This window comes from Sphaeramia orbicularis, chromosome 17, assembly GCF_902148855.1.
Source record: "Sphaeramia orbicularis chromosome 17, fSphaOr1.1, whole genome shotgun sequence".
In the NCBI taxonomy this organism is placed as follows: Eukaryota; Metazoa; Chordata; class Actinopteri; order Kurtiformes; family Apogonidae; genus Sphaeramia; species Sphaeramia orbicularis.
Genome location: NC_043973.1, coordinates 52,430,431 through 52,453,781, shown reverse-complemented (window position 1 = coordinate 52,453,781; position 23,351 = coordinate 52,430,431). Strand labels below are relative to the sequence as shown.

General features: G+C 37.4%; 1 protein-coding gene across 3 annotated transcripts in view; it reads left to right on the top strand.

Annotated features, from left to right (window-relative positions):
- The window catches only part of LOC115436789 (disco-interacting protein 2 homolog C), a 300,991-nt gene that overhangs the window by 185,410 nt on the left and 92,230 nt on the right, over nt 1–23,351 (top strand). For 2 of the 3 annotated variants that reach the window (XM_030159720.1, XM_030159719.1), the window contains exons 6-9: nt 8,208–8,300; nt 19,053–19,196; nt 20,638–20,757; nt 21,506–21,703. In XM_030159720.1, coding sequence (XP_030015580.1) covers nt 8,208–8,300; nt 19,053–19,196; nt 20,638–20,757; nt 21,506–21,703 — 555 coding nt within the window. The remainder of the gene's footprint in view (nt 1–8,207; nt 8,301–19,052; nt 19,197–20,637; nt 20,758–21,505; nt 21,704–23,351) is intronic. The other variant, XM_030159721.1, reaches the window with a different exon arrangement.

Genomic DNA, 23,351 nt, shown 5'->3' with positions numbered 1-23,351 from the left:
ACCACAGCAGATCCACCATGTGGACAAAAGTATGTGGACACATTGGATTCAGGTGTTTCTTTTCTAACAGGGGTCTGGGATACAAAACAATAATGACTAATATCAGGATATAGTTTTATATTGGGATAAATATCATTGCATTGGTTAGTTTGGTTTAAATTATCTTTGCTTCCAAAATGCCTCAGAGATGGTTTATACTTAAATTTTCTCAACATTGATTTCCTTTATTTTTATTATTATTTTTTTATCCATGACTATGATTTTAAATGTTCTTCCTCTAAGTTGCTACAATGTTTTTCATGCTCTGACTGTAAATAATAATTTTCTACCACAACTAACCATCTACTTTCTTCACATCTCACTGAGGATGAAAAATCTACCATTGAACTTTAAGGAAATATTGATGTTTTTATCTCAAATCCTCATGAATAGGACATCTTACAGCTGTAGACATGATGTGTCCCAATATTTTTGTCCATATAGTTTATAAACATCAACATTTCCTTAATGTTTAATTTAAACAAAACTAACCAGTGCAATGAAAAATCTCCTGCGAAACTTTAAGGAAATATTATTATTTACAGTCAGAGCATGAGAAACATTATAGAAACTTAGAGGTAGAACATTTAAAATCAGTCATGGAAAAAAAAGAAAAAAATGTTAAGAGAAATTAAGTCAAAACTATCTCTAGTCCCTTTTCCATTGGACATCTGCACAAAACTTTACAGATATTTACTAAATGTTGAAAAAACAGAAGTGCGTAATGTCAGTTTTTCCATTAAATCACAAATGCTATGATTTGTTTATTTATTATTGTGAGATGACGCGAGAAGTCCTTCCATAAACATGTCGACGAATATAAATATCGTGTTGATTTACAGATATATTCATTATTATTATATATTACCCCTCTATCTCATACTAAATTCTAAAATTATTGGGTTTCCTGGTGTGTCCACACATACCGCACCATGTTTGTTGTAAAGCTCTGTCTGTCAACATCCTTTTTTTTTTTTTTTTATTCACGTGACTCTAGTTGCAGAAAAAGGTCTTTCCATTGTAGTTTTGTGTGATATACCAATTGCTCTATGCCTGAAAAACCACCTCTTGCCATGAGCACAAAAGCTTTTAATTGAAAAATGAGAGTTTTGGCAAAATTGTCGTTTTTCGATTAGGTAAATTTTTATACACAAATTATGTTCGCTCAATTTGAGGGTCAACTGAAAAGTGACTGGTGAGACGTTTTGGAAGGAAAGATAATGATTGAAACCAAACTAACTAATGCAATGATATTTATCCCAATATAAAACTATATTCTGACATTATCTGTCGTTATTGTTTTGTATCCCAGTGCCCTGTTAGAAAAGAAACACCTGAATTCAACGTGTCCACATACTTTTGTCCATATAGTGTATTTGTCCTACTTTTCCTACTTTTCACTTTCATTTGACTGTATTTCTTATAAATGAATATTGTGGAGTATTTTCAATCTCTAAGAATAATTGAAGACCCAGTGGAGGTTCCTGAATCCCAGTTTGGGAATGACAAAGCTTCAAAGACCGTCTGATTTCCATAAACTGTCTCTGTGAGTTTATTCCTAGTTGAAGGTAAACTTTGTAGGTTGTTGAGAGGTTTCTAATAAAAGTGTGTGTTTGGTTGAGATGACTGTGTGTGTAAAGGGCTGGTGGAGGACAGTGTTTCCTGTTTGAGGGTAATAGTGTGAGATAGTAAAGTGTGTTTAAAGGGTCGTATCTGTTTGTGCAGTGTGTAAACACATGTGTAACAGTGTTGTACTTCCTCTGTTGACTTCAGCCTGTTACTCCACTGTCAGTTTTATTTGTGTCATCCACCGTTCCGTCACACAGTTTATATAAAGGTCTGAAATAATTAACACAGCAGTCAGACCAGACGGATGCACCCATGCCCTGTCCACGCTGATACAGACAGATAGTAAATGTATTTGTCCTCTTTGCCCACATGTGAACGGTGCTTCATGTTGCAAAAACAGAGATGTTAAAAAAAAAAAACAAAAAAACAAAAAAAAAAACAGGTTAATTTTAATCACATGGATATAAATAGTAAAGTTAGTAATATCTTTTTTCAGATTTGCATTTATTACATTGTGGGACATTTTGTGCCTTTATGCATCAGCAGACAATAGAAAAAAGCTCATGAAGGAGAGGAATGATGTTTAGTTAACCCTTTAACCCAGGGGTGTTGAACTCATTTCAGTTCAAGGGCCACATTCAGCCCAATATGTTCTCAAGTGGGCCGGACCAGTCAAATAATAGAAAAATAACCCATAAATATTGACAATTCCACAGTTTTAGCTTTGTTTTAGTGTAAGAAAGTCAAATTTAATTCTGAAAATGTTTAAATGTCAACATTTACAAAGATTCCTTTTGCAAAAACAAAAAAAAGAACAACCTGATTTTTTTTTTTTTTTAAAGAAAAATAAGTGAAATTTTAACAATATTATGCCTAAATTTATCATTTATATCAGGGTTTCTGCAGGTCATTAAAAAGAATTAAAAGTCATTAAATAGATTTTGTGAACATTAAGGCCTTAAATGTTATTAAAAAACATTAAATTTAATGTCCAGAGGCATTAAAAAATTAAATACACTTGATGGAAAAAAAAGCATTGTTATTCATGATTTATTTTGATAATATAAACATTTAATAATTTTGATCAGAAGTATAGTGTGATGATTGACAGGTGGAACCCTTTAATTAACTATTGTTTATGGTCGATACATGAAGTCCCAACACCAGATGCATGGAATGCAGCCTGCTGTGAATGTGCTCATACTGTGGCGAAAGAGCAGAGGGAATATTAACAAAAAAAAACAAAAGTAAAAACAAAAAAAAAATGACTAGAAAAATTGTGTAAAAATAAGCCCTAATTTTTATAGTGAGTTGGTCTCACTCACTTCTCTGTGTTTTACCCCCCATTCCACAGGCGGTGGGGGTGCACTGAGCATGCTCAGATGTGTATGGAAAGAACAAGGTCTATTCTATCAGCACCTTTGGAAATGTTTCCTATTGTTCACACAGTTGAATTTTTATGAATATTGAAATTAAATCGTACACTCAGAACCCTCCCCACAGACACGTCAGGGGTTAAAGGGTTAAAGTTTTCTTGTGCAGGTCATGGCTGACGTTGGTTTGACCCTGAACCACTCGTCTACAGGTTTATAATGTCTGACTGTGTCGATCTTTATCCTTCGTGGCTCAAAGAGCAGAACCAGACGTGGATGAACAGGACATGGATGCCTCCATCTTAAACTGTTTGTGCCGTCGTTTGCTGAGGCATCGTCATGACTAAACGCTCCGACGGCGGCAGGTTTGTTTTCACGCTGGCACCGTCAGAATCATCTCTGATGATAACACATGGGTGGACTCAGAACTCCTGCTGACTCCACCCGGCCTGAATCCACCCCCTCCCCTCCACCGCTCAGATGAGACGGATGAGCCCGGTCACGCCGACTTCCTGCCTCGTCATCTCCTGCTTCGCCTCAGATTAGAAAAGTCAGATGTTTTTGGAAGTCTGGTTCAGTCTGGTTCACGACCACAGACTTGGACAGTGGCAGCCTTTGATTATGGAAACATGGAGGCCGATGTTATATATAGAATAAACCCATGTGGGCAGTGATTATGGATATGATCATATACATTTTTACATTTGACTGTTGGTTTATTTGGTGTCATTGAGGGAAACATATTGGATTAGAATCAGAATACTTTATTAATCCTATATATACATATTTATAAAGCTCTAAATACACACACACATATATATATATATATATATATATATATATATATATATATATATATATATATATATATATATATATATATAACAAATATACATATTAACCCATACAGACCCAGTGCTACTTTTGTGACAGTTCCAAAATATTTTTTCCTCTATATTTAACTTTTCTTAAGTGATTGATCACCATTTATTGTATTATCCTCTGTATTTTTGGAGGGTTTTTTTCAGTCAAAATCATATATTTTTCTATGTTTGATTCACTGATCATGTAGATATTCATAAAAGCTTGGACAAAGGTTGAGGGTTATTATATCAAAAAAGGAGAAAATTCCAGAAATAGTGACTTTTTATTCATACATCATATCATTAACTGAACATAAACCCAGTGTGTCCATCCACTGTCATTGATCCAACTCCATGGGTTTTACTGGTGAATCAATGTTGTAGAAGATGACGGTGTTTCCACGGTAACTACGGAGCCTTTGAACGTCTAAATGGGTCATATCTGAGTTATTTCAATCTATTGGTAGGTTTAGTGTTTCAGACGTCATTAAACATTTTAGGTCAGTAGATGCCTTTACTTATAATGGTTCATATTTTGATGGTTTATAACATGTAAAATAGATATCAATATACAGTAGTTCCTATTGATCACTGATAGGCGTCATATATGGACTTTGATTGTATTAGTTGAGTTCTCCTCCACTTTTATTGGCGGATTGATGTCCTGCATCCAGACCACAGGACTGGAACATAGGCTACGTTCAGACTGCAGATAAACGTTTCCAAAATCCATTTTTTTTGCCCATATGTGGCCTGTATCCGACCTGTTACAGACAGTTTGAACAGCACTAATTAGATTTTTTCAGATCTGACCCAGGCCACTTTCATATGTGGCCTTAAATCTGATACATATACGATATTTTATTTATTTATTTATTTAGAACATGCAAAGAAACAAAATAAATCAAAACAAAGCAAATTAAGACAAAAACTAAATAACATTTAAATGAACGGAGTCTATCTTAAAGTACGTTCAAGTCAGAATTTTGCACAGGCGAAAAGGAGTTGAAGAATTATAAACTTATTTAATCCTACCCCTCAAGTGCTTTTACACCTTTATCAGTAACTTAATACAATAATCAAATAATACATTTTTCCTAATTTTAGTGTCAACCACAACAAATACAACGCGATGTCAGTCTGAATGATCAGGTTGCATTTATCTGATCTTCATGTTATTGAAATGCGACAGATGTCACAGTTCTGCGTTCCAGGAGGAGGAGGAGCTGGAAAAATATATTTCCTTCCGTAAACACAGTGTGTGTCTGCGTGGTCATGTATTCCATCAGGACCTCTTTTGTGCATGTGGGTCACTTCAGGGTCACATTCAGTTCAGACTCAAAACTGATAGAAGTCGCATTCAATGTGTAATATGAACGAGCACACAAGAAAATCCGAATTGTGCATTAAAACCTGCTGTGTGAACGTCGCCTTAGAGACAGAACTTGAATACCTCCAACATACAACTGTTATTGATTCAGATAGAACGTGACGCTGACATACAGGGACAGTGGAATAATTTTCTTTTTCTTTTCCAACCATTCCTTGACTTTGACAAACATGACATCATAATTGTGTGTTCCTTCGTCTGCGTCAGTGCTTTCTTTTTCTCGTTTTGCTGGTTTTCTTGATCATCACAGTGGAATTCCTCACGTGTGGGCTGAAGCTCTGCTCCTCATTTCCTGCTTCGTGTTAAAGCCTCTGTCTCCTGTGAGTAAATACTTGAGGGAGATTTTCCGTGGCTTTTCATTCAGCTCTTATCAGAACAGCGCTGCCTGCCTGTGCTGATAACTTTCTGCTCCTCGGTATCGCTCTGATTCGCTCCTTTCATCGCTCCTTTCATCGCTCCTTTCATCGCTCCAGGTTACAGATCGCTTTAACTGGATCGTTGTGGACAAATATGGCGGCTGTGGTCGACTTTTGAGTGTAAAATCAACTGTGTTTGTGTCACGGGGTAACTCTTTTGTTTCAGATAATCACAATAAGTGCTTGTTTTTGCCACTGCTGTTACCATGTGAGGTCATGTCATTACTTTATACGTTTTCCATGACAAATGTTCTTTGACTTTTAAAGCTTTTCAAATTTTTTCCTCTGAATTGTGGTGAGTCTTGCAGAAACAAAGTGTGTTGTTATATTTGGCTTTTTATGACCTGACACTGTGCGGAAAGTGTCGTTGCTCATATTTACCCCTAAAAGACCTTAAGATTAGGATAGAATTAACAATTTTAACCCTTAAAGACCTAAACAGCCACTGACGACCAAAGGAACTTACTGATCTAAACTGTTTAATACCTGTTGATCCATTAATTCTATCAGTATATATAAATAATTGTTGTAAAATACAGTTCTTCATCTTTTCATGGTCATCAGATATGACCCATTTGGACGTTCAGAGGCTCCGTAGTTACCATGGAAACACTGTCATCTTCTACAACATTGATTCACTGGTAAAACCCATGGAGTTTAATAAATGGCAGTGGATAAAATGAACAGAAATAAATACAAAACCTACAGAATAATAAATAATGTGAAACAAATAAGCAAAAATGTACTCAAGTAAAGTAAAATAAACAATAAAATGAACAAAAACAGCCAAAGTAGTGAATAAAATGAACAAGAAATTATAATAAATTAACAAAATAAGTAACATTAACAAAATATTGCCAAAACTGAACTAAACTGATGAAGAAAACTGGCAAGAAAATGAACAAAAACAAGTTAAATAATGAATAATAGTAACAGAATGAACAAAAGTGAATAAGAAACACACACAACAATAAATAACATGGAGAAAATAAGCAACAAAATGAATAAAAAAATTAAACATTGATTCCCCAGTAAAACCCATGGAGTTGGATCAATGACAGTGGATGGACACACTGGGTTTATGTTCAGTTAATGAGAGATTTTACCGAAAAAGTAAATTTTTTTATGATTTACATGTAGTCGAGTTTGAAGCTAAATCATATTCTGAATAAATCACATGTGGAACAGTGGTTTAGTGTCTTTTCTAGAGTCTGTCAATGTAAAATCACTTAGAAACAGTTTTCTGTTGCATTTTTTTCGTTTTAAGGGAAAAATAATCTTATTGTTTTTATATATTTGTACTAAAACAACTGTACCAATTGTGAATTTAATAGCTTTGTTTAATAGGATTTGACCCTCCGAGACCTAAACATCCACCGTCGACCTGATCTAAAATGGTTAATACCTATTGATCCATTTATCCTATCAATACATGTAAATAATCATTTTCTACAACACTGATTCACAAGTAAAACCCATGGAGTTAGATCAATGACAGTGGATGGAGACACTGGGTTTATGTTCAGTTAATTAGAGATTTTAGTGAAAAAGTCGCTTTTTCTTCAGTTTTCTCTGTTTTGATGTAATCTTTGAATTTACGCTGAGCTTTAATATAATCAGTAAATTGAATATGGGTGCTTCTATGAAACTTGTCCCTAAAAACAGGACATGGGGGCTAAAAATTCAAACCAGATCTCGACGAATGTTATGAAGCAAGTTTGGAAGCACTTTGGATCTATTTTAAAAATATATATTTACTGAGTTTTATCTCAGAGAAACAATTTTTCAGATAAAACATATTTTTATATTTTTTTGTATTATTTTTCATACAACAATCTGCATGTAACATGGTAAAAAGGACACAAAAATTGCACACTACTTTTTTTATATTTATATATATATATATATCTTTTTATTCTCTTACAGGTGCATTTTGGGAATTGAACTAATTATGCAAGGGAGAGTGTTTAACAAAAATGACCAATGTTGTAAAATCATTCGTGATTTATATGTGTTTAACTTGGCAGGTTCTGCGTGTAACGCAAATGGACACGATAGAATGAGACTGAGATTGATGAAAAACCCAAATGTGTGGAATTGAAAAACCACTAGGATCAACACATTTAACACAGTGTCTTTATTTATAGCGCTGTATAAGACCATTTACAGACATGTTTTCAGATCCAATGCACTGACACCTTGGGAGATTTAATGTCTCAATTTCGGTCCCAGTGTTTTATTAAAAATTCATTAATTTTGGGATGGCTCAGAGCAAGAGTGCAATTTTTTTTGCATTTATCTGAGGTCATCATAAGGTCCATCCGGGGGGGAAATATGTCTACATTTCTCTTTTATTATTGGGTCTAAAAAGATGGACAAGTACCAGGTACCAAAACAAACCCAGTTTCATAGAAGTACCCATATATGAAAAATACCAGATTTACACTGAAAAAATCAGAGGATAATATTATAACAAATGGTGATGAATTACCACCGACATATGTGTGTGTGTTTCTGCGTTAAAGAAGCTCCTGTCCTTGTTGTCCCTCATGTCCAGGCCTGTTGAGCCACCTCTCCTTGAGGAGGCGGAGGAGGTCGGTACCAGCTGGTTTGGTAGAAAATGGGAACTCTGGGCGCCGGAGCTCCGTCGGTAAGTGGAGATGGGATGGATCATGGCTGTCAGAGACCCACGCCACCGGCTCAGGCCCTGCCATCCCTCCACTCACTGCAGGGATGTCGTATATTCCCCTCTTTTATTTCCACCCAACCTTTCCCCCGTGTCTCCTGTCCAATGCTTGCTGTGGAAGTCGTGCCCCTCGTTGGTCGTTTCCTCCTAATTAAATTTGCTGCAGGACATATTGTGAAGGCTCAGGACGTGCAATTTCAATGCTAACCAAGCTGGAAATAGCATTGACTGCTGTTATGGTTGCATGAAAGCAGTGTGTGTGTGTGTGTGTGTGTGTGTGTGTAGATTGAAAAGACGCCGGTGCTTTTAAGAGTGACAATTGTTGATGAGGAAATCAACAATGCTTTTAAAAGGGTGACAGAGCAGCCTGTGTGAGCCTCATCCCTCTTTCAAGGTTACTGTTTTTGGCGTTGTTTATTGATTTGTCTAATTATGCAGCATGTTTTGAATTGTGTTGCTCCGCCAGAGGCTGATCTGCTTTCAGAATGGCTTTTCATCTCGGCCAGAAAGCAGATGGTAGTGGAATGTAGGCTGTCGGCCTCCTTCCTCATTCTCACTTTTTGTGTTTCTGTCCAATTTTGTGCAGCGTTCTTTAAATCTGCTACCAGGAACCATGGTATTTATGTATTATTTATTTATTTGTTTATTTAGCAGGGAGAGTACACATTAATGAACATTTCTGTAAATGTACCAGCATTAGCAAAAAAGCTATTTTTCAACTGTTGTCCCTGGGTAAGATGTAAAGTACCAGCATTCATACAGTTGTTCAAGAAAGAATTCCACCTTACTCAATATATTGTATTTAATTACAGATTTTAGTGGCCTTTCCTCCACACAGGCTGCTAGTTATTACAGACATGACGGCAGAGTCCGAAATTAACTTTTTGACTCAGTGGCTGAGAGGATCGGTCTGGAAAAAACACCCAAAGTGACGGCATATTGGCTTTATCTGCCAATATAGAAAAGAAATGCATATTATTATGACTTATGCATCTAAGTATTAGAAGTGAAAGAGCAAGAAAAGACAACTATGCATTCCAAGAAAAATAATTAAAATACATTCTGGACTTGAACAATCTTTTCAGAGTTTTTACGCAATGCGCCTGAGTGCACCATGAAGCACATGTCCCTGCATCAGACTGTTCTATTCTATTCTATTCTATTCTATTCTATTCTATTCTATTCTATTCTATTCTATTCTATTCTATTCTATTCTTCAGGTAAAAGGAACATTTTAGCTTGAACTTTATTTCCTTTTGTAGCAGAAACTTTTCCATTAAGTGTAAATTAATCTGTTTTCTGGCTGACGGGTGACGAATGACAGGACACACCCGGTGGGCGGGGTTTCTTCCAGGATCGCTGTGTCCCTGATGGGGATGTGGATGAAAACGTGGAAAGGGTGAGGACGGCCTCATTTATTGATGCGACTCCCTCTGTTTGGTTCAGATTACAGGAGAAAACAAAGCGGTGGAAGCTACTGGGAGTTCAGTGGAAGGAAAGGGTTAAGAAGCAGAGCGTTGAATCAAATGCTCGTCATTATTAGAGGGAATAAAGTGTGGATCACTGTTGTGGAAATGTCCCTGTACTGGATGTAATTAAAGCTTGTGTGTGAATGAAGCCTGGTGGGACTCTGTAGCCCCTCCAGCTTGGCGGTGTAAATCTACCAGGAGAGTCCTCTGGGGTTCAGCGGTTCGGGGGTGGATGCTGTTCATCAGGTGTCTGTGCCGCTGATACGGGACAAGGCTTCGCTCTGGGGCTTTCGCAAAAAACAGGAAATTAATTCATCCACATGTCAACTGCATTGGAAAAGGTGCAGCGGAACCTGTCATAAAACAGTAATATGACTGGAATTCTACACTGTGTCTGTTGGTGTAAGTGGGAATCAGGATATGTTTGTTCACGGTTTGGAGAAATTTAGATTTTTCTACGAATTTGTGAAATATTAAAAATGAGCCTTTACTTATAATGGTTCATATTCTGATGGTTTATAACATGTAAATAGTTACGGATATCAATATAGTTCCTATTGACCACTGATATTTTTATTTTATTTTATTAGTTTATTTAATAGGGACCATGTACATTTATGGACATTGCTGTATAAAAAATACACCCATGTAAATATGCCTGAATTAGTAAAAATATCTACTTTTCATCTGCAGTCCCTGGGCAGGTGACAGAAACAAAACATAAAACAGCTAACATTAATACATAATTAATACTTGTTCACTATATTAAAAAAAAAAAAATACAAATAATGATGAAATAGGCATCATCAAAACAAAAAAACAAAAAGACATAGTATGATAGGAAGTCATGTATGGACTTTAATTTGGGTCCATGACCTTTGACCTTTGAGTGACCATGAAGGGTCAAATTTAAGGTCACCAATGCTTAGATTCCAAAAATCTCTTCTCCGAAAACTACTGATCAGATTCATTTCAAATTTTTACATGTATCTTCCCTGGGACAATGTTTACAAGGTTTGCTCACAGTTTTTAGAAATTTAGGTTTTTGCTGAATTTTTTAAATATTGAAAATGTGCCTTTACTTATAATGGTCCATATTTTAATAGTTTATAACATGTACATGGTTAAAATAGTCAGTGTAGTTCCGATTGATCACTGATAGAAGTCATATATGGACTTTGGCTGAATGAGTTCAGTTCTCCTCCAGTGAAAGTCCCGCCCACTTCTATAGTTAGATTGATCTGCATCCAGACCACAGGACTGGAACATAGAGACAGAACCTGACAGCCTCACATATTCAACTGGTATTGATTCAGTTAGAACATGACGCAGACATACAGGGACACTGGAACAGTTTTTCCTGGAGATTATTTGCAAAACTTTAAAAGGCTGTGAATGAAGTAACACATGTCTTAATCAGCTGTTATGACCGACGGTTTGACCATGTGACCGTACAGTGGTGGTATCTGTAACGTCTGATTGGTATTCAGCACGTTGGTCTGCAGCGACGGAGGCCTTCATCATCATCATCATCATCGTCGTCGCTCTCTGCAGTCAGGGCTGATATTCCCGCTGTCACACATGATCATAAATACATGAGGGTGAAGTCCGGGGAGGCGTGTGCGTGTGCTGGTCCACGCGGCGTCCTGTAGTTCTGTCAGACGGTCCAGATCATGCACAGACTGAGCGTGCTACAGTCATTAACATGCCTGAGCCGTGTGCTGCGCTGTTGATATGCGGCCCATGTCTGGATAAAGAATTCTGTTTGGTCTCACTGGCTCTGGCTCGCTGCTTTACTGAGAATCATCCTTCTCACTCTGTGTTTTTTTAATCTCTGTTTTTTTTCTCCTGGATCTCCTGTAGCTGTTTTTCCTCTCGAGTCCGTGTCACTATTTCAAACCATATTTCAGTTTCACTAAAGCACGTCAACATTAACCCATAAACACCCAGAGCGACTTTTGTGGCAGTTTCCAAATGAATTTTTCTCTTTATTTTCACCTTTATTAACCCTTAGGGGTCCACGGTCACGGCCCCCATGACTGAATCACATGACATTTTCAATACATTGTAGCGTCGGAAGTCGGTCACGTAGACCACTGGAGACAATTGCATTGGAAAGTGCAGACTTGAAACACTCTCCCACTTTTTATTTGATGTTGATAGAGCAAATACAACAGGGTGGGAGTGAGAAAACCGGAGAAAATGCCTATGCATAGAGTATAGTTTTCATTTATTACAATTTTAATTTTATTTACCTATTATTTGGAACCAATATTCACTTTTAAAGTCTTTGAAAAGGATGGTTAAGCATCTTTGTGTTATTTATGCAATAAATTATATAATTTTTTCAAATCAGATTTTATATATATATTTTTTTGTGTTTTTTGTCCTTTTGTGTTGATAAAGTAGGTTAAAGTTAAAAAATAATAGGCAGATGAGATAGATGAAGTTGTGCTGAAAAAAAAAGATATTTCATCCATGACAACAGCTCACTTTCCAAAAGGTTCTAAAGGTAATATTCTCCAAACCACATGGGGGCAGTCTCTATAGACCCATAGGAATACAATGAAAAAAAAGATCATCTTCGTTTTAGAATTTGAACTAACTGTGATCTCATAAAATTAACCTCCTAAGACCCAGATATGGGCTTTCTGTCCATGTTTAGGGACAAGAGTTTCACAGCTTTATACAAAAAAATAAATAAATAAAAAACACTGCCCCCTGGACAGGGCGTTCCATTAAAAAAAAAAAAAAAGAAAAACAGTTGCATCATGATGTTTCCAATAATAGGCAATTATTTGATTTAAAAAAGCCAAAACTTGTACTTTTTTGAGTGTCAGGAAATATCTTCTTAATAAAACCATATTTTAAAATTTTTTTAAAAAATTCAAACTGCATTTCAGCTTTAGCCTAATTTTGACTAAAAAAAAAAAAAGTAGATACTTCTTTTCATAATTCATACATGAAAGGGTTAAAGCTCCAATCAAAGTTGAAGGTTATTTAATCAAAACAGAGAAAACTGAAGAAAAAGTGATGTTTTCAGCAAAATATATGTCTACACCATTTATATATGGCACTTGTTATTATTATAATTTTTTTTTGTTCATTTTTATTCATTTTTCTTGTTATTTTATTTGTTTTTGTTCTTTTTTGAACATTTTGTTGCCTATTTTATTATTTTTTCTTCAATTTTGTTCTGTTTGTGGCTTAGTTTGTTCATGTTGCTTATTGTTTTGAATTTTTTTTCAGTTTTGTTCATTTTATTGATCACATGGGCTGTTTTTGTTTATTTAATTGCTTGTTTTATTCTTTTTTAATAACACTTTTAGGTTATTTTTGATTATTTCATAGTAGAAATATTACATATAGCTCCTTTAATGCTGCTCTGAAACTTAGATTTTGAAACAGAAGTAGCATAGTATTTGTTCACATTTTTATATCTGTTATTTAAAATTTTACTGTCTTTAACTTTTCTTATGGGTATATTATGGGACAATAATATCAAAACATATGGGTTATTCATTTAAAAGTGCTGCCTTTCTAAAATGAAATCATATTTTAGGTCATTTTTGATTATTTTAAAGTAGAAACACTACATATATCTAATTCATTAAGGAGTTTTATGACCTTAAATGTCAAAGATATTGGTGCTGACCTCCATCTACTGTAGGTCATGGTTTATACACCTGGGTTGGATGTTTCTGGTGCAGCTTCATCACACAAACACATAAAAACATGAGACAAAATGAGATGAGACACCATTGATTAACAATCTCTGAACACACACATATACACCAACCAGCTGTTTAGAAAAATGTACACAAATCTCCACTTTTATGACCTAAAATGCTATTTATGTGTGAACATGAGGCTCAAACGAACAGAAAAATATCTGTTTTGCATAATGTCTGTATTAGTGTGGACAGGGCTTGTATCTTTTTCTGAAGAAAGGGGCATTAGATTGGGCATCACCATAGTAACGCCAACATTTGATTGAGAGGCAACAGGCTGTGTTTATTCGTCATTTATAGGATGATGTTGATGCATAAATATAACCCAGACATGAACGCTGAGGAGGAATGAAACCATCAAACAGACGTAGATGCATTAATGTTATTCATTTTCATCAGAATTAATAAGACTCAGTTTCTCTTCAGACTAATGTGGTTTTAATGCAGATGAAAATATGCATGTTTTGTTTTAGAAAATGTGTTGTAGACTAAATGTGCTTTCTTGTCTACTCTTGAAAAATGTATTGTTTTTATTACAATTTTTGTTTTTCATTCAACAGAACAAACAGTAGTGGCTTTTCCTTTGAACATCTGCACAAAACTTTACTGATATTTATTAAATGTTGGAAAAACAGAAGTGCGTAATGTCGATTTTTCCATTAAATCACAAATGTGATGATTTGTTTATTTATTATCGTGAGATGACACGAGAAGTCAATACAATGTTGCCCAAACTCTCGTTTTTTGATGAAAATTTTTTGCGCTGGAAAGAGGTGTTTTTTTCAGGTGAAGCGAAATTGGTATATCACACAAAACTGCAATGGAAAGACTTTTTTTCCACAAGAGTCACATGAATAAAAAAAAAATAAACAGATGTTGACAGATGTTACAACCAGCAAAGAAGAAGAGTGTTGAAAGAAACATGGCACGGTATGTGTGGACACACCAGCAAACTGAATCATTTTTTAATTTAGTACGAGATAGAGGGGTAATATATAATAATAATGAATATATCTGTAAATCAACACAATATTTACGTTTGTCGCCATGTTTATGGAATGACTTCTCATGCCATCTGATGGTAATAAATAAACAAATCATTGCATTTATGATTTAATGGAAAAAACGACATTGTGCACTTCTGTTTTTCCAACATTTAATAAATATCGGTAAAGTTTTGTGCAGATGTCTAACGGAAAAGCGACTACAGAGGGGAAAGAGAGCAGTTGAATAACTGATTAATCCAGGTGTGTCTGAGCACAGTATCACAACAAGAAGTAACAGACACACTTGGATTAATCAATGTGTCCAATAATGAAAGACAGGAAATAAAGGACCTGCCTTAAAGCTGCGTATGACTTTCATCACCAGTTTTTCATCAGATCTGTAAACCTGAGTCATAGCCTTAGTATTAAGAATCCGTAAGTCTTTCTATGATTACGCACCTGAATCTCTTCCCTTCATTGTGGGAAGCAGAGCGCCACGCAGCCGCATTATGGCGTCAGTGGCAACAAACACAGACCCAGCTTAATTGCCTGTTGCTTCTGCAGCTGCGTGGAGCTCCGCTTCCCACAAAGCACGTCGTGACAAATTTCCAAAAATGCACTCTGTTTGTAAACAAATGGATTGTTTATGATGGAGTACACGTAGGAATTGTTCACTGTGAGGGAAGAGATTCAGGTGCGTACTCACAGAAAGACTAACGGATTTGTGATACTCAGGCTATGACTCAGGTTTTACAGATTTGATGAAAAATTGGTGATGAAAGTCATACGCAGCTTTAAGTTCAGCAAGTAGTGAAGCTGTGCAAAGAGCCCTTTGGTTTCAGTAATAATATATAAAAGAGTCACAACCCTTAAATGTGAATATTACTTTGTTTCTTTCCTCCTCTGTGACATTAAAGTTAATATATTCTGGACCAAACAATACATCTTAGGGAACATTTTTGTGACTTTTATATCAATAGATTAATGCATATAACAGAAAATATAACAGAAAAATGTCAATATCTAAGTTTGAGATGTAGCAACCTGTAAAAACGTGACATTTGGTTTTAAAAATGACTGAAATCGCTCAATTATTATCAAAATAATTTGTGCTGAATTCCTCTGATGGAGTTATAATCTGTTCAGCTGGTAGTTGCAGCTGCATCATAAATAACAGTGTTTTTATCATCAGTCTAATACATATCTACAGCCCTGTTACAGCATTAATGCAGTGAATTCTACTGCCTTCATGAACAAAGAAGTGATGAAATATTAAGAAACAGAGAGAGATCAGAAGAAAAAGCATCCGTGTTCTACAAATGTCAGACTGTGTTTTTATTTCATTTGATGCTGAACATGTTTAATTCAGTTTCGTTCTATGCGTCTGGAGATAAAATTCAATCCGTAAACTGCTGGACTCACTGTGGTTGATGATGCATTTCACAGGAGTTTAACTGTTAAAGTCCGTTAATTGGTTTGATTTCACGGTTCTGTTAAAGCAGCGGACTGTAGTGGTGGACTGAGCACGTCTTCAGAATGAAAACATCCACATGTAGGGTTTTCAGCAGGAGGCGTCGTGGGCTGAAGGAGCTGATCCCCTTTATCTCCAGGTCCTCGACCGAAGCAGCAGAGCATCGTGGGAAGCTGAGAGGGAATAAAGGAGCAGGAGGGGAGGGCTTGAATGGACGAAAGAGAAAATCCCACAAGAAACGAAAGGAACAGATAGAGGAGAGGAGAGGAAAGGAAAGGAAAGGAAACAAAACTAAAGGAAAGGAAATAAACCCAAAAGGAAAGGAATGGCAAGGAATGAGAAAAGTAAATAACAGGAAAATAAAAGGGAAGGAACGAAAAATGAAAGGAAAGGAAACTAAAGGAAAAGAGAGGAGAGGAAAGGAAAGAGGAAACTAAAGGAAAGGAAAGGAAATGAACCAAAAAGGAAAGGAAAGAGAAGAGGAAAGGTACCACACTGGAAACTAAAGGAAAGGCCTGCAGTTGAACTCCTGTTGATGGGTTGGTTCAGTTCTGTTGAACGGTGCTGAAGTGAACGTACACAGTTAACCCACAGTGGGCTGCACCTCCACACGTAGAGACACAGTTAACCCACAGTGGGCTGCACCTCCACACGTACAGACACACTTAACCCACAGTGGGCTGCACCTCCACACGTACAGACACAGTTAACCCACAGTGGGCTGCACCTCCACAGGTACAGACACAGTTAACCCACAGTGGGCTGCACCTCCACATGTACAGACACAGTTAACCCACGGTGGGCTGCACCTCCACACGTACAGACACACTTAACCCACGGTGGGCTGCACCTCCACACGTACAGACACACTTAACCCACAGTAGGCTGCACCTCCACACGTACAGACACACTTAACCCACAGTGGGCTGCACCTCCACACGTACAGACACACTTAACCCACAGTGGGCTGCACCTCCACACGTACAGACACACTTAACCCACAGTGGGCTGCACCTCCACACGTACAGACACACTGAACCCACGGTGGGCTGCACCTCCACACGTACAGACACACTGAACCCACGGTGGGCTGCACCTCCACATGTACAGACACAGTTAACCCACAGTGGGCTGCACCTCCACATGTACAGACACAGTTAACCCACAGTGGGCTGCACCTCCACACGTACAGACACACTGAACCCACGGTGGGCTGCACCTCCACACGTACAGACACACTTAACCCACAGTGGGCTGCACCTCCACACGTACAGACACACTTAACCCACAGTGGGCTGCACCTCCACACGTACAGACACAGTTAACCCACAGTGGGCTGCACCTCCACACGTACAGACACAGTTAACCCACAGTGGGCTGCACCTCCACACGTACAGACACACTTAACCCACAGTGGGCTGCACCTCCACACGTACAGACACACTGAACCCACGGTGGGCTGCACCTCCACACGTACAGACACACTTAACCCACAGTGGGCTGCACCTCCACACGTACAGACACACTTAACCCACAGTGGGCTGCACCTCCACACGTCCACATTTAGACAGTGGAACGTCTTTTCTCTGCATCATTTCATGCTCAGCCCACTCAGACTAAAGAATCCCTCCGGCAGAACAGTAAACAGTGTTTGATGTGGCGCTGCAGCCGCCGAGCCTCATGAAAGAGGTAAAATATGAAGCATTTGAGGCACGCCAGATACTTTGAAACATCAGGAGAAGCAGACGAGTGAAGCAGAGCCTGAATAGAGCATAGAACAGACAGAGAAACGACCTGCACATGAATATGGAGCTGGAGTCCTCACATCAGGGACCTGGACCCACACGGACCACAGTTCTGGGGGACCTGACTTCATATTTGGGAAGTTTTTGAAGTCGTCAAGGACCAAAAACACCACTGTGTGCAGATTTCTTTGCAGGAGGTTTAGTCACAGTCACATGTTCCAAATATAGATGTACTGATACATTATATGGACAAAAGTATGTGGACATATTGAATTCAGGTGTTTCTTTTCTAACAGGGGTCTGGGATACGAAACAATAAAGACTAATATCAGAATATAGTTTTATATTGGGATAAATATCATTACATTGGTTAGTTTGGTTTAAATTATCTTTGCTTCCAAAACACCTCAGAGATGGTTTATGCTTAAATTTTCTCAATGATTTTCTTTCTTTTTTTTTTATCCATGACTATGATTTTAGATGTTCTACCTCTAAATTTCTAAAATATTTTTCGTGCTCTGACTGTCCATAATGTTTTTCTACCACAACTAACCTTCTACTTTCTTCACATCTCACTGAGGAAGAAAAATCTGCCGTTAAACTGTCAATCAAACCAGATTCAGCCTTTCGACTGATCCTCCAATCAGCACGTGGAAGCCCAGCATCCAGCCCAGCCAAGCTCCGCCCACAGCTCCATTCAACCCCAGAGACGCCGAGCGTCCGGGGACAGGACAACATCGTGGCATTTATCCAATTACCATCCAGTTTTGAGGCAATGAAAAAAACTGTTCCACTCAGTCCCACTGAAGTGCATGGACGCTGAGCGTCTACAGGCAAATGCACTGAGCAGAGATCGAATGAAAAAACAGTGCAATGAGAATGTATGAGAAGTGAACAACATCGAGACTGTTGATTTGTGATAAAGCTGATTCTGAACGAACTCGTCTGTGAGATGAACGTGTTCTAACACATTTGTAGTCAATGAAATGTTAACACAACCGAACATATTTGAGCATTTAATTTTCTTAATTTTCGGGGAAGCCGAGCTTCCTTTGCAGTCTATGAGAAATCACCTCTGGTCCACATACTTTTGTCCATTTATTGTATTTGTATCTTAAGTGTTTAGACTCCAGCTCCTCATTATAATCCCCTTCCTCTTCTTCTTTTAAAACATCTATTTAATGTCAAACTGCTCAGTAAACTCCTGCCTCTGCTGAGTGTCAGTGTCCAACCAGTGTTAAATGTTGAAGCATCAGGGTGTGTTGGATTCTGGAGGAACTGACCGAGGTTTCATCTCTGTTTCGTCATATCCAGAGAACCACTCGGCCCCTCCTGACGTCACCGGCTACACCACCACCACCGACGGCATCCAGGTGGAGAGGGCCCCGGGTGCCGGCTCCACCACCCAGAAACAGACGCCCAAGTATGGGAACGCAGAGCTGATGGAGACCGGAGATGGTGAGTCTCACACACACACACACACACACACACACACACACACAGAACCTCTCAGTCCATTTGTCTGTTACACATATATCATAAATTCTAAAGCCTGTATATTTCTCTTTCTAATTTGTTCGTATTTCATATGTTCTGTTCTGTCTCTTTTGTTGTTGAAGTTTTCAAAGATGTTACAGTTTGCACAATAAATGTACACACTGATGAATTAGATGTTGATTTAAAAACTATTTTGCACACACAGACACACAAACAAATCACATTTTGGCCTCTTGGTGGTCATATGGCCCCATCATGTAACTTAAAAAATCAAAAATCAAGAATTCCACGCATCAGCCTACAATGAGAAAATGGTATAAACTGGTGGAATACAGTAAAAATGTCAAATATCACTAGTTTTCCACTACATAAAATGTTGATATTAAAGAATGTATGGTTATATAGTGTAATAGCAGCGAGATTAAAAAATGTGGTTTTAATGGAAGTCAATGGGACATTTTTGGGGTGACCAGAGGGAATATCTGACACTACAGAAAAAAATATTAATGGCATCAAATCAATTTTGTTGCTAATCTTTGACATATGCAAGACTCTAATCACAACCAATGTCCCATTCCCCTATTATTTATTATATGGAAAATAGTAAATTTTCTGTGTTTTTTGCATTAAATCATTCATTATTCATATAATTAAGCTGGCATTTAAAGGGTTAAAATCCTGAAAATTTTTTGAATATTTGGTAGTTTTAGGAGGATGGAAGTTGTTTAAGAGAATTATGAAAGAAAAGCAAAAAATATTGATATGTGATGATTTTATAGCAGTTTTTTTGTGCATTTACAGTTTCCATGGAGGTAGCCAGAGGGTGCAAAATGCATCATGGGAGAATTAAACACATGTAAGATGAAAAGACTCTGGATTTTCAGTTCTTGCCAAATTTCATGCCAAAAGCTGCACCAAATGAAACCAAATGACAAAAAAAAAAAAAAAAAAACAGAAAAAAATGTAGAAAAATGCCCGAGGAGGACCTTAGGGTTAAATATTCACTCATATCTGTGGCTCAGTTCACTCAACCCCCGTCAGTTAAAGCTTCTATTTGCCTCCAGATCTCTGCGTTTTGGCTTCTTTCCTTCGTCTACATCTTAAACAGTAAAAATCACTTTTAATGGCAGAGTAATTAGTGCACCTCACGTTCCCTCCGCTTCCTTCCATCGTGTTGTCGTGATCGTGGCGCCTCTGCTGATTGCTCATTTGATGAAGCTTCTTTAATGTTTATTTAAAACTTCTGAGTGTTTTTTTGCGTCTGATGAGTCTTCAGGATGCGTTCAGGTTCCCACTCTGGAATGGAAAAGACACGACCACTTCACTGCACCTGCAAACGCCCCGTTCGGAGTTGGAGGAGTGTGTTGAAGGTTGTGTGTGTGTGTTGGTTTGTGTTTGGCAGGCGTTCCCGTCAGCAGCAGAGTTTCAGCCAAGATTCAACAACTGGTCAACACTCTGAAGAGACCCAAACGGCCGCCGCTCAGGGAGTTCTTCGTGGATGACTTTGAGGAGCTCCTGGAAGGTAACGACTCGTCTGTCACTACATCAAACTACAGAACTGTGCAGAAGTCGGACTCCACCTTTAACTTTCAGGGTTAAAATGATCATACATATGCATTTGTCATTCTCTTTTCTTCAGTTTCAACAAGAAAATACTAGAAATTTGAGCACAGCCTTAAAAAAAAACACAAAAAAACCCTTTTGGTCATTTTGTTGATTATTTTGTTCATTTTGTTGAGTATTTTGGTCATTTTTATTCATTTTGTGGATGATTTTATGATTAATTTGTTCATTTTGTGTTTGTTATTTTGTTCATTTTGTTCAATTTGTTGATTATTTTGTTCAGTATTTTGGCCATTTAAAAAAATTATTTTATTCATTTTGTTGATTATTTTGGTCATTTTTACAAATTTTGTTGTTTTTTATTTTGTTCAATTTGTTCAATTTGTCGATTATTTTGGTAATTTTTCTTGATTTTTTTAAAATTCATTTTGTGGATTATTTTCATAATGTAGTCAAATTTTTTTCACTTCATTTATGTTTCATGTTTTTTTTTTTCCAATTTGAGGCTCATTTTGTTTATTTGTGTTTAGTTTGTTACTGTTTAGTTTATAGAAGCTGTTGTTTTTTTAAAGGTGAATAATAAACGTGATAAAGGCAGAGGCTGGATCACATGACATAACAAACTAAATAACTCCATCTACATCCTGTACGTCCATGACGGTGTAACACATACTCACCTCAGACCACGTGTTTCCTCTGTCCTCCAGTCCAGCAGCCGGACCCCAACCAGCCCAAGGCCGAGGGGGCCCAAATGGTGGCCATGAGGGGCGAGCAGCTGGGCGTGGTCACCAACTGGCCGCCGTCGCTGGAGGCCGCCCTGCAGAGGTGGGGCACCATCTCCCCAAAGGCGCCGTGTCTCACCACCATGGACACCAACGGGAAGCCGCTCTACGTGCTCACCTACGGTAGGACGCCCAAGGTCACATGACCATTCCATTAGTTGTATCAGATGTCAAACATACCATAGTACCTTAAAAAAAGTCTTTAAAAGGTATTAAATTTGATCTGGTATGTCTTAGGTTATGTTTCCATAAACGTGTTGGTTGTGTTGTGTTTAACCCTTTATAGTTCACTTATAGAAATACTCTGAAATTCAAAATGTAAACCTTAGTGTGTTATTGGAGGAGAAAACATGACTTTATTGCTTTTGTGAAAATGTTTCAAAATTTTTTAATGTCACGTAGAAAATCAAGGTCAATGAAGTTACCATATCTGGTTCCTTACCCATAAGTTGCAAAAAAAAAAAAAATCCAAGAAGTGTATATAAAAAAGAAATACAAGAAAGACACGTTAGGTGAATGGAACATGTATTTTAGAACATTCGAACATGACTTTTAGAACATTAGACCCCCATGCGTGCTGAGTCAGACCCCTTTTCACATGTAAGGACTGATGTTCAGTTTTCCAGTAGAATATATGCCATCTTTTTTTTTTCCAGTTTCCTGAAAAATAACCGTTTCAGACATAAGAGGTTTCTGCCCGACAATGACGATATGCAAAAAAGAATCCACTCCCACAACCACAACTAACCCAAGTGGTTGTTGCTGCTTCACCTTCATGACAGATTAAAGCCTCTGCGTCTGCTACATCCAGTATTATTGCGTTGCCGTGTGAACAGGCTTAACATTTATTTATAATTATATTTGCTGTTATTGTCATTTTCCCTCTCAGGACAGACGTACTTTTGCACCACGTAAATAAAACAGAACTTTTCTTCTTTCGTACATATGGTGGCTTTCCCAAGCTGATTAACTGAAGCACCAAACAATGTTAAACACCCGCTGTGTGAACATAATTCCACTAATGGCAGCCAGGCAGAGCGCTAAGCACATTAGCAAAGTGTGAAAAGGATGCGTTCAAGGAAGCTGCTCTGCTGTAATGGGAACACAGGGGTTTATCCCACAGGCCCAGACCGGCAGAGGAAGTTCTTAAATAAACTACTCTCTCAGGAGTTTAGTGGTTAAAGTTAAACTGGAGCTAAACTGGTGACCTCGGAGATACACTATGCGGACAAAAGTATGTGGACACGTTTGATTCAGGTGTTTCTTTTCTAACAGGGGTCTGGGATACAAAATAATAATGACTAATGTCAGAATATAGTTTTATATTATGGGATAAATATCATTGCATTGGTTAGTTTGGTTTAAATTATCTTTGCTTCCAAAATGCCTCAGCGATGGTTTTGACTTAATTTTTCTCAACATTGATTTTGCTTTCTACTTTCTTTACATCTCACTTAGCAAGAAAAATTTCTCAGGAAACTTTAAGAAAATATTGATGTTTTTATCTCAAATCCTCATGAACAGGACATCTTACAGCTGTAGACATGATCTGTCCCAATATTTATGTCCATATATTTTGGAAACATCAATATTTCCTTAAAGTTTATTGGGAGATTTTTCTTCCTCAGTGAGATGTGAAGAAAGTAGATGGTTAGTTGTGGTAGAAAATTATTGTTTACAGTCAGAGCAAGAAAAATATTTTAGAAACTTAGAGGTAGAACATTTAAAGTCGTGGTCATGGAATCACAAAGATTTTTACGAATGATGGGTT